Source organism: Mirounga leonina, unplaced genomic scaffold (genome assembly GCF_011800145.1).
Source record: "Mirounga leonina isolate KUSES-001 unplaced genomic scaffold, KU_Mleo_1.0 Mir_115, whole genome shotgun sequence".
NCBI lineage: Eukaryota > Metazoa > Chordata > Mammalia > Carnivora > Phocidae > Mirounga > Mirounga leonina.
Window position 1 is genome coordinate 28049792 of NW_023270268.1, and position 15753 is coordinate 28065544.

Sequence of the window (15753 nt, forward strand, 5' to 3'; positions counted from 1 at the left end):
CCTCCTAGATTAACTCAATTTGCTGATGCATAGGGTCATAAGCTAAATAAATGATTATTGTCTTAAGCTACTAAATTTTGGATTGTCTGTTATGCAACAGCAGATAACTGATACAGTGTTTGTATTTTTAATATCTCCCAATTGCACCATGAACTTATTGCCACAGTTTGTCTCTGAGAAGCCACGGATTTTGCCTCTTGACATAACACAGTCAGGATTTATCTTGGACTATCTCATGAGCTTCAATGGCTCCTGCAGAGGAAATAGCCCCTGCATCTTCCATCAAGATGCTAAGAGATTTGCGTAAGTGGTACAGAAAATGTTGGGTTTGCCAACATTCACATGAGGAGAAAGAGGAGAGTTAAATACATAAACAATTGCATTTCTCGGAAATAGATTTCTGACCTTCAGCCGGCGGTCTGGATCTCCACTGCATAGAGAATTGACTGATACTTTGAATGATTTCCAGGCTGGGCTTAAGTTATTCATAACAACCTGAGGAAAGAAAGAGAGGAAGAGGAGTGGTGGGTTGGGGAAGAAATGCTTGACATTTTCACATTTCAACATAAAAACTGTTAGAGAAACATTGTGGCGCTTATGAAAAGGACAATTGCCTGGAATAGATGTCTTAATGAAAACATGGAGTAGAAAATCTTTTAAGGGTTCCCATTAAGTGGGTCATTATGGGCAGAACTCCTGTGGCCACTGGCCTGGCTGTTGTCTCATAAATAATGACAGTAATATATTCCAGCATGTAGATGCTGGGGATGACCCCTCTATATCAAATGGAGCTAGGATTGAGGAGGCAGGCCTACCTCTGGCCTCTGATAAAGGATCTCCAGTTCTATAGGACTGTCATTCCTATGCAGTGTAAGTAAAGACCCTTGGTTGGTGTAGAGATTGTTAGCAGGTCATTTCTACTGCTAAAGAATTGAATGGTTTTTGGTAACTCATGACCTCGAGTCAGAGCAGATTGCAAGTCAGAGGAGAAGTTTCTTTTAAAAGAAAAACCCCAGGAGTATACTTATACCAGCTATCCTAGGAAGGCATAATAGGGCAGAGCTTCAAATCTTCAGTGTCACAAACTAAGTCTATAACAGTGAAATCCTTTTGGAAGCAGCTTGCTAATTAATCCTGTCCAAGAATCCATACGAGTCATCTTAGTCTGCCATCACTATGATTCAAATAAGTCAACTGGGCTTAGAATGTATGAGTATTTGCTCTGTGCCTAGGATTGTACTGTGTACTTTAGGATAGGGGTTCCCAAAGTGTGGTCCTTAGAACAGCAGGAGAACCAGCATCACCTAGGAACTTGTTAAAAGTGCAGATTTGTAGGTTGTACCCAGACCTACTGACAGAAACTCTGGAGGTGGGCCGCCTATATGATTCTGATGCATGAAATTCAAGAACTACTGCTCTAGGGTATATACAACTGAAGTCAAATAGAATTCTGTCATATCGATTTTTCTTCCTATGAAATTTTTAGTTAGCAGAAGTCTTAGCATTATAAAAAAATTAATTCTCTATCTAAATAACATAATTATTTTATAGGTGATTCTCTCTTATACTGGATTCCTTAATATAACTATGAATTATTGATTGTATCATGGACTCTAATTATTAAATTTCTTTGATTGCATTAAGGTACAAAAAATAATGCTTCTGTGGGGCTTTGTCTTGTGCCCTGATACCCTGGAGATGATCAAAGTGATAGTGAGAAGAAAAGTTTGATAAAAGGGTTTGGGTTAATTTAAAGTTCTCACCTTTATATAAAAACACTAAGAAGTGATGATATTTCATTGCAACAGTTTTGAAAAACTGAATAGCAGATCAAAGTTTCAACTAGAAATTCCTATGAAATTAGAATTTGCGTGTGTGTGTGTGTATGCACTTCCCCTAAGAGAACAGTATTCTTAGTATTTATTTCATATCTGTTGAATAAGAAAGGAAAAAAATCGATGTCATGTTGCTGACTCATTGGAAAACTGTACAATCACATTTCTTGTGAGACTCCAAAAGCCCCTCAGGATGGAGGTATGGGAGGAGTTCTAGAGATTCTTGGGAATAGGAGAATTTACCAATACCAATAATGAGAAAAGGACTGCTGTCAGGAGCAGAGGAGAGGGGGATCTTGTGAGAGAAGTCTAATAATACAACTCTCATCTCCTTTCTGTCTGCACATTAAAGCCCTCATTCACTGACCGGAGCAAAAGCATGAATGGACACAACACGTCTAATTCTCACCAAAGTTTATTTACTTCTCCTGGAAGAAGTCTGTCCCACCAAAGGAATCTGTATCTGTGAAAAGGACTCTATTTGATGGTGGCAATTTGGTGCCACTCAGGGAAACTATTGCACCTCAATCTACTCCCCAGGGATTAAATTCCAGATAATCACATTGTACTATAACATGTAGTAGACATATTATCTATACTCAACTCCATTCATTATCCATTCTTTTATTCAGCACATTTTATTAAATGCCAACTATGTACCATATCCATAGACTTTGCCCATTCAAGACTATTTAATTCTTGTCTACCTTAAATATATCACAAAAAGTTCCCCTCATGCTACTTGCAACTCTATTACTTTAGGAAAATGGAAATGGATTTCTAATGTGAGGTAGTGGGAACATGGCACCCCCACTATAGTCCTATGAAAGTCATGAGGGTTTCTTCTTCATTTACTCCACCACTGGTGGTGGTGGTGGTGGTGTGTGTGTGTGTGTGTGTGTGTGTGTGTATACAACAGTCTTCTCTCAGCTCTGTTATTCATCACAATCACCCCACATCCCCCTTATCAATGTACTTCTCATCCCTACAGACTCTCTTGGACTAGCTTGTAAATAAAATAAAATAAAAAGTGGAGATTGGGGTTGGTCGTTGAATGGGTGTGTGGTACTGGGTGGTGGTGGGGTTAATAAGGGATAAGGTTTGGAGCCCCAGGGAGAAAGAGGAGGGGGCTCAAGAAGGAGATGCAGCTAGACCAAGTGGCAGCTGAGACAGGGCAGGTGTTCATATGATAGGCCTGACATCAGCCCAGTGTATGAACTTTTACTGGGGAGGCAGAATGGCTTCCCAAATTATAGTGAAGCTCAGGCCAAACAAACTTGGTTCAAACCTCTGCTCTACCCCTTGCTAACTATGAGAACTTGGAAAGTCATTTGACTTCCCAAAGGTTCAGTTAATCAACTATAAAATGGGGGTAATAATAATCATGTCAAGGGATTGTTGTGAGAAGAAAATAAAGTAATGCATATAAATCACTTAGCACAATGCTTGGCACTTAATCACTCTCATTAAATGTTAGCTAATATTCATATTTTTATTACTAATAAATTGCTGACTGAATGTATTGAAGGTCAACACTGGAAAATTTGGGTGAGAGAGGGTCTTGTAATATAACTAAACTGAGAATTAAAAAAGCTACAAAAGGCAGAGAGTCCTCTTAAAGACAGTGAAGACTCCAGACTACAGACATCAAGAAATGTAAGGGGCTTCTTGAAACAGGTCAATTTATTATCTTAGCAGATAAGATGGCAAAGCTGAAGATGACTCTTCTCACCTCAGTTCGATGTACAAGCTGCTGGGTTGCATCATCATTCATACGAAAAATTTCCAGAAATGGGTCAGATTTACTGAAGAAATCCTAAAATAGAGAAACAAAAATCAGTTATTCCCCACCTATACATATTTGATCCTGCCTTGAATCAAATGCCACTGGATTTGACCCTTCCCTGCTTTGTTCTTCATCTCTGTGATCCACCCTTGGCTAGAATGAACTGCATCTGAACTCCAAGTCCTTGGAGAAGTACATTCTTGGTTGAGTAAAATCCGAAGTATTCTTCAAAGATCAATTCCAATGATCATGTTTGAAAAGCAATGTATCTGTTGTCTTAAACATATTAATTATAGTTATCATTAAAGCCTCTGTCTGATGACTATAGTATCTGGATCACCTATGGATCTGTTTTTATTATCTGTTTCTTGGTTCTGCCTCTTGGTATACCAGACACTGTAAGAAAGACTATAAAGGCTTCAGATGAGTCTTTAGCTTCTGGTAAGCAGTTAGAATGGGGGAACTTACCTGAATCCAATTAGCATTGAGCTATTTAGAGATTGGTTTCTTCAAAAATCTTTATAGGCACAATATATTTTTGATTCATTTATTCTTTGAATATTATCTTTAAAGGGCTCTAACTGGAGGGGAGGAGCAAGATGGCGGAGGTGTAGGAGCCCTAAATTTCATCAGGTCCCGGGAATTCAGCTGGATAGGGATCAAACCATTCTGAACACCTATGAACTCAACAGGAGACTGAAGAAAAGAACAGCAACAGCTCTCTGAACAGAAAAGCAACCACTTTCTGGAAGGTAGGATGTGTGGAGAAGTGAATCCGAGGCAATATTCAGGAGGATAGACGGCAGCGGAGGGGCCTCCGTCGGCCGCTTCTGGCAAGTGATACAGCCTCAGAGCACAAAATCAGAACTTTTAGAAGTCTGCTCCGCTGAGGGACGTCACTTCAGTGGCTAAGCGGGGCATGGAACCCTCGCAGGAGAGTGTGGTCTCAGGACCCTCGGGGTCACAGGAAGACCTGGGGTGCCTGAGTGCGGCAGAGCTCCCAGGTATCGGAGCGGGGAAGCCGGCTGCAGAGACAGAGCCAAGGAGCGGGCTCTCAGCTCGGGGTTGCCATAACCCATGATCCGCGGCACAGTCGGGCCCCTGCTCCTCCAGCAGGGACCCAACAAGGGGCAGATCCGGGGAGACTCCCCTTCCTCCCCGGGGAGAAGCGGCGCAGGAGCGCTCCGCAGGGATCTGCTGGGTTTGGAGACTCCACACCGGGTCGGGTGCCAGAGATAGAAATGCTCGGACACAGGCCAGGTGAGCACGAGTGCGGCCGGAGACCAGGGAGCCGGGAGTGACTGACTGCTTTTCTCTGGGGGCGCACTGAGGAGCGGCCCCGAGTTCTTGGCTCCTCCGGGGGTGGAGATTGGGAGGCCGCCATTTTCACTCTCCGCCTCCAAAGCTGTACCAAAAGCTTGCAGGGAACAAAAGCTCCCGAGAGCAAAGCTGAGCAGATTACTTAGCCTGGAGCCGGCAAGGGCGGGACAATTCCGCCTCCAGGAAAGACATTTGGGAACCACAGCAACAGGCCCCTCCCCCAGAAGATCAGCAAGAACCGCCAGCCAAGACCAAGTTTACTGATCAATGAAAACGGCAGAACTCCAGCGCTAGGGGAATACTGCACATAGAATCCATGGCTTTTTTTACCATGATTCTTTAGCCTTTCAAAGTTAATTTTTTTTAACTTTCTTTTTCTTTTCTTTTTTTTTTTTTGAATTTTTCTTTTTCCCTTTTTCAACCAACATCTTATTGATCCCTTTTTTAAAAAATCTTTTTTATTTTTCATTTTAGAGTCATATTCTTAGTAGTAGATCCCTTCATAGTAGTTAACCTTATTTTTGGTACATATATATAAGTTGTTCTCTCTTTAAAATTTTGGGATACAGTTTCTTCTAACAGATCAAAATATACCCTAAATCTCTAGTGTATGGCTTTGTTCTAGTCTCCTGCCTAATCACATTCTCTCCCTTTTCTTTTTTAAATCCTTTTCTTTCTTCTTTCAACCAACTTCTAATCTTATCAATTCCTTTTATAAAATCTTTTATAATTTTCATCTTTGCAGTCATATTCCATCCCTTCATCGTATTTACCCTTATTTTTGTACATATATAAGTTTTTCTTTCTTCAAAATTTTGGGAGGCATTTTCTTCTAAGAGACCAAAATACACCCAAAATCTAGTGTGTGGCACTGATCTATGCACCAGCCTGATCATATTTGATCATACAGTCTTTTTGTTTGTTTGTTTGTTTTTATCTTTTTCTCTTTTTTTCTTTCTTTCCCTTTCTTTTCCCCTGGTTTCAGGGCTCTTCTGATTTGTTTAGTATATATTTTTCTGGGGTTGTTGTTATCCTGTTAGCATTTTGTTCTTTCATTCATCTATTCTCCTCTGGACAAAATGACAAGATGGAAAAAATCACCTTAAAAAAAAAAAAGAATAAGGGGCAGTACCAACTGCCAGGGACCTAATCAATATGGACATTAGTAAGATAGATCACATCCTAGATCACAAATCAGGTCTCAACCAGTACCAAAAGATTGGGATCATTCCCTGCATATTTTCAGACCACAATGCTTTGAAACTAGAACTCAATCACAAGAGGAAAGTTGGAAAGAACCCAAATACATGGAGGCTATAGAGCATCCTACTGAAGAATGAATGGGTCAACCAGGAAATTAAAGAAGAATTAAAAAAATTTATGGAAACAAATGAAAATGAAAACACAACTGTTCAAAATCTTTGGGATGCAGCAAAGGCAGTCCTAAGAGGAAAGTATATAGCAATACAAGCCTTTCTCAAGAAACAAGAAAGGTCTCAAGTACACTACCTAACCCTACACCTAAAGGAGCTAGAGAAAGAACAGCAAATAAAGCCTAAACCCAGCAGGAGAAGAGAAATAAGAAGGATCAGAGCAGAAATCAATGAAATAGAAACCAAAAGAACAGTAGAACTGATCAAAGAAACTAGGAGCTGGTTCTTTGAAAGAATTAACAAGATTGATAAACCCCTGGCCAGACTTATCAAAATGAAAAGAGAAATGACCCAAATAAATAAAATCATGAATGAAAGAGGAGAGATCACAATCAACACCAAAGAAATACAAACAACCATAAGAACATATTATGAGCAACTCTATGCCAGCAAATTAGATAATCTGGAAGAAATGGATGCATTCCTAGAGATGTGTTAACTACCAAAACTGAATCAGGAAGAAACAGAAAACCTGAACAGACCTATAACTACTAAGGAAATTGAAGCAGTCATCAAAAATCTCCCAACAAACAAAAGCCCAGGGCCAGATGGCTTCCCAGGGGAATTCTACCAAACATTTAAAGAAGAATTAATACCTATTCTTCTGAAACTGTTCCAAAAAATAGAAATGGAAGGAAAACTTCCAAACTCGATTTATGAGGCCACCATTACCTTGATTCCAAAACCAGACAAAGACCCCACCAAAAAGGAGAATTACAGACCAATATCCTGGATGAACATGGATGCAAAAATTCTCACCAAAATACTAGCCAATAGGACCCAACAGTACATTAAAAGGATTATTCACCACGACCAAGTGGGATTTATTGCTGGGCTGCAAGGTTGGTTCAACATCCACAAATCAATCAATGTGATACAACACATTAGTAAAAGAAAGAACAAGAACCATATGATTCTCTCAATAGATGCAGAAAAAGCATTTGACAAAGTACAGCATGCTTTCTTGATCAAAACTCTTCAGAGTATAGAGATAGAGGGTACATACCTCAATATCATAAAAGCCATCTATGAAAAACCCACAGTGAATATCATTCTCAATGGGGAAAAACTGAGAGCTTTCCCTCTAAGGTCAGGAACACAGCAGGGATGTCCACTATCACCACTGCTATTCAACATAGTATTAAAATTCCTAGCCACAGCAATCAGACAACAAAAAGAAATAAAAGGCATCTGAATTGGCAAAGAAGAAGTCAAACTCTCACTCTTTGCAGATGATAGGATACTTTATGTGGAAAACCCCAAAGACTCCACCCCAAAACTTCTAGAACTCACACAGGAATTCAGTAAAGTGGCAGGACATAAAATCAATACACAGAAATCGGTGGCATTCCTATACACCAACAACAAGACAGAAGAAAGAGAAATTAAGGAGTCGATCCCATTTACAATTGCACCCCAAACCATAAGATACCTAGGAATAAATCTAACCAAAGAGACAAAGGATCTGTACTCAGAAAACTATAAAATACTCATGAAAGAAATTGAGGAAGACACAAAGAAACGGAAAAACGTTCCATGCTCATGGATTGGAAGAACAAATATTGTGAAGATGTCAATGCTACCTAGAGCAGTCTACACATTCAATGCAATCCCCATCAAAATACCATCCACTTTTTTCAAAGAAATGGAACAAATCATCCTAAAATTCATAAGGAACCAGAAAAGACCCCGAATAGCCAGAGGAATGTTGAAAAAGAAAAGCAAAGCTGGTGGCATCACAATTCCAGACTTCAGACTCTATTACAAAGCTGTCATCATCAAGACAGCATGGTACTGGCACAAAAACAAGACACATAGATCAATGGAACAGAATAGAGAGCCCAGAAATGGACCCTCAACTCTATGGTCAACTAATCTTCGACAAAGCAGGAAAGAATGTCCAATGGAAAAAAGACAGTCTCTTCAACAAATGGTGTTGGGAAAATTGGATAGCCACATGCAGAAGAACGAAACTGGACCATTTCCTTAACACCACACACAAAAATAGACTCAAAATGGTTGAAGGACCTAAATATGAGACAGGAGCCCATCAAAATCCTAAAGGAGAACACAGGCAGCAACGTCTTCGACCTCATGAAAAAGTGCTCAACATCGCTCGGCATCAGGGAAATCCAAATCAAAACCTCAATGAGATACCACCTCACAGTAGTCAGAATGTCTAAAATTAACAAGTCAGGAAACGACAGATGTAGGCGGGGATGCGGAGAAAGGGGAACCCTCCTACACTGTTGGTGGGAATGCAAGCTGGTGCAGCCACTCTGGAAAACAGTATGGAGGTTCCTCAAAAAGTTGAAAATAGAGCTACCATATGACCCAGCAATTGCACTCCTGGGTATTTATTCCAAAGATACAAAAGTAGGGATCCGAAAGGGTACGTGCACCCCGATGTTTACAGCAGCAATGTCCACAATAGCCAAACTGTGGAAAGAGCCCAGATGTCCATCGACAGATGAATGGATAAAGAAGAAGTGGTATATATATACAATGGAATATTATGCAGCCATCAAAAGGAATGAGATCTTGCCATTTGCAATGACGTGGATGGAACTGGAGGGTATTATGCTGAGGGAAATAAGTCAGTCAGAGAAAGACATGTATCATATGACCTCACTGATATGAGGAATTCTTAATCTCAGGAAACAAACTGAGGGTTGCTGGAGTGGGGGGGGTGGGAGGGATGGGTGGCTGGGTGATAGACATTGGGGAAGGTATGTGCTATGGTGAGTGCTGTGAATTGTGTAAGACTGTTGAATCACAGACCTGTACCTCTGAAACAAATAATACATTATATGTTAAAAAAAATAAAAGAAGAAGATCATAGCAGGAAGGGAAAAATGAAGGGGGAGAAATCGGAGGGGGAGACGAACCATGAGAGACTATGGACTCTGAGAAACAAACTGAGGGTTCTAGAGGGGAGGGGGGTAAGGGGATGGGTTAGCCTGGTGATGGGTATTAAAGAGGGCACGTACTGAATGGAGCACTGGGTGATATATGCAAACAATGAATCATGGAATACTACATCGAAAACTAATGATGTAATGTATGGTGATTAATATAACATAATAAAAAAAATAAAAAATAAATAAAGGGTTTGTGTTTATAAGGGCTGTTGTTCCTTGACATGCCCTCAATGTTAATTTTTGTGAGACTCTCAAAGGCTCTATTTATCTCCATAATCTCTTGACTCTGGCTTTTTGTTCAGTTTCTCTTTATGCTGCTATTTGCTAATTAGTGATAATCTTGGGAGGAAAAGACACTCAGACTGTTTTTCTGAAGCATCTCTGAATCCTGAACCCTAGCTCTCAGTATCCCTGAACTTCAGTTTTGCTTCTTTAGGCCCATGAGACAACAAAGACCTCTTCTCAGTTTCTTTATTTCTTAGAACTATTTTCTGCTAGGTTCCTTAGCCTCTCTACCCATGGTGTTTTATGAATCAGGCTTGAGGAATTGACTTGAGTGGAAAATCTGGATAGAATGTCTGAATCACTGCAGTGGATTTCTCTCCTCTCCTTTTTTGGCCCCTCAAAACTTGGCTGCCTTCGGATCCCCAAACAGATGTCTCTTGTTCCTTATCCAGTGTTTCTAGTCACTTTCAGTGGGAGAATAATGTAAAACAAGCAAGTACTTCATTACTGGAAGTAATCATATCCATATCCTTCCTTTAAACTTATTTTTTACTCCACTGGATTATAAACTTTCAGAAGGAGGAACTATGTCTGATTTTCTTTTATATCTCTACCATTTCCTCAACTTCCATAATGTCTAGGCTTTAGTGGTACATAGTGTTTACTGAATGTATGAATGAATGCACATATACATGAATGAATGACATGAATACCTGGTATAGAATAGGAGGCTATCTGAGCAGCAGCTTTAGTTACCACACTCTTATTATGTATTTCATCAGGTGATTTTTTTTCCCCCAGAATTCTAGCCTGCAGCAAAGCAAAATGAAGCCCATAGTCATCCTAGTCTTCAGCTCAACAAAATATTCTCAGGAAATATACTGATCATAGAGTCTTGTGCTTGATGTTAATATTCAAGGAAGGATAAAACTTGGTCTCAGTCCTCCAAAGTACCATCTGGTTTGGTGGTAAGACAAGTACATAAATAAATATAACCCAAGGCTAATAATGAATGAATGAATGTACAACAGACAAGAGAGGGAGTTGATGGATTTGCACTGGAAAATATGGTTGTAAGGAGGGTATTTCTAGGGAGGAAACAGACTGCATGAAGTGTGAAAGAGTAAACAGAGGGGCACACTAGGCAGGTTAATTCTACTGCAGCCTAAGGATGTGTAGGAGAGGGTTTTGAGACAACCCTGGCAAGTCAGCTCCATGATGTCAAGGGCGTTAAATGCTTATCTAAAGGCTTTGTACCTGCCTTGGGAAGCAGTTGGCAACCAATGATGGATTTTGAGTTGGAAAATAATACGACTGGCTCTATACAGTAAAGAATATCAGGGGCTCCTGGATGGCTCAGTTGTTAAGCGTCTGTCTTCGGCTCAGGTCATGATCCCAGGGTCCTGGGATCGAGCCCCGCATCGGGCTCCCTGCTCGGCGGGAAGCCTGCTTCTCCCTCTCCCACTCCCCCTGCTTGTGTTCCCTCTCTCACTGTGTCTCTCTCTGTGTTAAATAAATAAATAAAATCTTAAAAAAAAAAAAAAAAAGAATATCAGCCTGAGGTGTTTGACTGGCTCAGTCAGCAGAGCATGTGACTCTTGATCTTGGAGTTGTAAGTTTGAGCCCGACCTTGGGTGTAAAGATTACTTTAAAATAAAATATTATATAAAAAAAGAATATCAGCCTAGAAACTTAGTAGGGCACCTTAGAAAGAAAAAAGATGGGAGGTAGATATATCTGTCTTCCCCTTTGTGGTCCTCCCACCCTAACCCAGAGCTAAACACCATGTGCCACAACACCCGGAGTCCAGAATATACACTTCCGCTCTATTTTTGAAGTTACCAAATTACCACAGCCTTCATCTTGTCAAGAGCCCACAGTGGCTGCTTTTGTCACTAAGCCTGTCCTGCAACCTTGTCTGTCTACCAAAACGGCCCTTTTCCTTTCCAGACACACTGCTAGCTGATTCCTACCTCTACACATTAACTCAAGACATTCACACCCCACCTCCCTTATTTCTGCTTCAACACTCACCTTAAAAAATTGGAACCTCCCTCTTACCTCCCTTTGATAATGGATGCGAGCTGCATGAGCTTATTCCTAGATGCCTTTGGACTCCTCTCTAGGAACTTTAGGCTTTGTTTCATTAAATAGATTGTTGCTCCCTCAGGGAATGTGTTGGTGAACTGCACTTAAAATTGCTGACCACACTGGACGAACTCTATCGGTTATTTTTCTTTTTCCTTTCATTGATAATTTTAAACTTTTGTTATTTTTTTCTTAAAAATAGAAAATATAAAAAAAAAGGAAGGAAAAAAGACCCAACCCATACTCTTACCCATAATTCCACAACTATCAATAACATTCTGGTAAATATTTTTCTAGAATCTAGACATAATTTTCTTTTCTTTCTTTTAAAAATATATTTGTAATCATACTTTACATACACTTTAATACCTTTTTTTTCCCTCCTGGTAGTATATTGCAATGCTCTTTCTATTTTATTTTATATCCTTTTAAAATACTATTTAGGGTTAGCACAGAGATGTTGTCAGGAAGACATACTATAAATCAAGGAAGGTAGGATCAGATGCAATCTCTGCCCTCAAGTAACTGAAAATCTAATATGGGCACACTGCCTTTAGAACTGCTTTAAATCCTGATTCCACTGTATGCAATCTACATGATCTGGGGCAAGATATTTAACTTCCTCAGGTCTCAGTTTTCTGGTCAGTCATTGGAGTGAATGTCACCTTTTGCCTCCTGGCACTGTGGAAGAGTTAAAGGAGGTGATCCATACAGTATGTGGAGTCTAGCACCTGGCAATCATAAGCACTCAAAAAGTGTTGCTGCCATGATCCTTATCAATATAAGTGTATGAAGACACTTTGTAAAGCACTACATAACTATCAGGGATGATTACTACTAAGAAGGCATCTGATTCTTGGAAAAAAAACGATTCATAAGCAGCTCAAAAATATCCTAAATGTACACTAAGAAATTTGTAGCTTAAAAACAACTCTGGTCTAACTGTATGGTTATGTGACACAATCTGGAGTTTTTGGCTGTTTTTGCTGGACTCTCAGCATTAAGATGGCCCTTGGCCCCTCAGTGCAAGCAAGGTTAATGATACAGGCATTTTACTGAAGTTTTGCTATGGTGAAATTTTTAATAACTTGGAGGCCAAATCACTCTGCCCTTTTAGTCCAATATGAAAGAAATTTAGTCATGCAAGAGGGCAATAAGCAATCAGCTGAGGTTTGGAATAGAAAAGGAAGCAGTGCATTTCTATAACAGTGATCTTGAAAATGGAATATTGGAATAAGAAAAGACTATGTGAAAGATTTGGGTTCATGCCCAAACTCTATAGCTTCCTACCCTTGTGACTTTGGGCAAACTGTTTATTTAACCTTACTATGCTTCATCTGTAAAATGCAAATAATAATTTCCACCTTTGGGAATATGGTTTTGAGTTTTGGGGATAATGCAGGTTAGACACCTGACACCTTGTACACTGTACATGCTCATTAATTATAACTTGCTATCATCAACCCAGGTTAGATTAGTTTTTAGGCAGGCATACTTGAACATAATAAAATCACAGCCCAGCAGGTAGAGATTCAATGTTGCTTTGGAACAGGGGTTGGCAAACTATGGTGTGTGGCCTAACTCCTGCTCACTGCTTGTTTTTGTGAATAAAGTTTTATTGGAACACTGCCACACTCATTCATTTACGTATTGCCTATGGTTGTTTTCATGTTCCAAAGGCAGAGCAGAGTAGCCGGGACAGAGACTATATGGTCTGCAAAGCCTTAAATATTTACCATCTGGTCCTTTATAGTAAAGGTTTGCTGACCTCTGCTTTATTTTTTATTTTATTTTATTTTTTTAAAGACTTTTATTTATTTATTTGAAAGAAAGAGAGAGATAGCATGAGCAGGGGGAGGGGGAGAAGCAGACTCTGCTGCTGAGCAGGGAGCCTGACGCGGGACTCGATCCCAGCACCCTGAGATCATGACCGGAGCCAAAGGCAGACGCTTAACGACTGAGCCACCCAGGTGCCCCTGACCTCTGCTTTCGAGACATATTTGTTTGTTTATTCAGCACCCCATCAATCTAGAATTGTGGGAACACTAAAAATGTACTTTATAATGATACTGCTACAGATGTGGTGACCATCAGTGTGAAAATCAGTTCCAGCATACCAACATGAATACCTCCTCAGGAAAGAGAGGAGACAGAGTACTCTTTGTTAGCTTGAATGTTCTAAATGATAACATTCATATCTCTACTTACTTATTAGATTAATTGCCAGCTAGCTGCTAATGTAATAAATGTGCTTTAGAAATCAGAAAGTCCACCTCCCCATTAAGTGAACTGCATTAACATTAGATAAATAAGTTATTTCTTGCAAACCGAATCTATTTTATTTGTACCTGCCATTGAAGACTATGTCTCAGATTTTAAGGACTCTGGATTTCCATCTTAGGCAGATGGCTGCTGGTCTGGTGACAACATTGGAAAGGCAAGTTAAAAATGACTATTTCTATCACAAGAAAAGGGGTATTTCTCTCTCACTGTGGTTTGCAAGGTACTTAGTACCACCTGGTATACCCACAACAGCAGTTCTCAAACTCTTTGGTCTTAAAACTCCTTTACACTCTTAAACATTCCTGAGGGGCCCAAGGAGCTTTTGTTTATGTAGATTTTATCTATCAATATTTACCCAATATAAACTGAAAATGAAATTTAAAAAACATTCATTTGTTATATCATTTTAAAAATATAAAAACAAACCCAGTACATCATAACAAAAATAGCATTTTAATGGAAGACAACTGTAAAAAATAGCCAGAAAAATGACATTCCTTTACATTTTTGACAATCAGTTTAATAACTTAATGGCTTAATAGGAGGCAGCAGGATTCTCATATCTGTTTCTGCATTTAATCTGTTGTGATATTAGGCATCATGCCACTTCCAGAAAACCATTGTACACATGTGAGAGAATGAGAGTGAATTAAGAAAATAATATCTTAGTATTATTATGAAAACAGTTTTGACCTCATGTAGTCCCCTGAAAGGGTCTTGGGACCTTGGACAACACTTGAAGGACTGCTGGACTACTCACCTCCTTCCTCCCTGGCTTCCTATTTCCCTGAAATACATGGGAATATTACCAAGTCCTCCACGTCTGGAGTCCAATTCAACATGTATTCATTAACCCTTTGCCCTGAAGAAAAATTTACATTTTAGTAAGGCAACCCAATTAAGTCCATTCTGTCACTGATTGTGTGTGTGTGTGTATGTGTGTGTTTATGTGTGGCCTTGGGTAAGTCATTTCACATCTGTGAACCTCAATGTTCCCATCTGTAAAAGAAGGCAATGGCATTAGACCAGGGGTTTTATACCTGACATATTCGGATATCTAAAGGTTACCAGAATGATAACAAGGGGACTGGGGATCCTGATGTCCTATAACCATTGTCTGAATTGGATATAACGTATTTTCCCCACATATTCATACTGAAAGTTTTCAAATGTATATCGAAATTAGTCTCATGATACTAAGTAACAAAATTTAGAAAATTAAGATCTTTATCTCAGTCACTTTTAGTCATGATATATTTTCTTAATTAATAGATATAAGTCCAACTGCTAACACATAGGTAGCTATAATTCCATCGAATGCTAAAAGCTAGAAAGAGGTCCTCCTTAATAAACTCAGAACTATTTTTCCAGCTGTGACATGAAATATTGTACTATCTTATTCTGATTCTGATCACAAAAAAACTGTGGGGGTCCACAACCACCATGTCCATTGTCCACATGCTTTTCTATAATATGACTTTGCCACTCCCCCATCAAGGTGTGGAGTTTAACTCCCCTCTCCTTGACTCTGAGCTGGCTTTATGACTTACATGTAACTAACACAATGCAGCAGAACTGATGCTCCATGACTTCCAAGGCTAGGTCAGAACAGGCCACACAGCTTCTCTGTACTTTTGGGATGCTTTCTCTGGGAAAAGCCAGCCACTGTGTGGGAAATGTGACTAACCCAAGACCACTATGTAGGCACTCTGGTTGACCAACCAAGCTGAGCCCAGCCTTTCAGCCATCCCATGTGCCAGGCACGTGAGCAAAGCTAGACTGAACTCTCAAAACAAGCTCCTCCCCCAGCTGAGTATCACGGAGTGACTTCTGTCAACATCATAAGAAGCAGAATTGCCTCA

The 15753-nt window shown here is 39.8% G+C and overlaps 1 protein-coding gene across 1 annotated transcript in view; it reads right to left on the reverse strand.

Annotated features, from left to right (window-relative positions):
- Positions 1-282: 282 nt before the first annotated feature.
- Positions 283-15753, reverse strand: part of LOC117999320 (copine-4-like) — a 53501-nt gene continuing 38030 nt past the window's right edge. Inside the window, exons 4-5 of the mRNA XM_034988314.1 lie at positions 3568-3651; positions 283-495 (exon numbers count right to left, since the gene is read on the reverse strand). Of these exons, the coding sequence (XP_034844205.1) occupies positions 283-495; positions 3568-3651 (297 nt within the window). The remainder of the gene's footprint in view (positions 496-3567; positions 3652-15753) is intronic.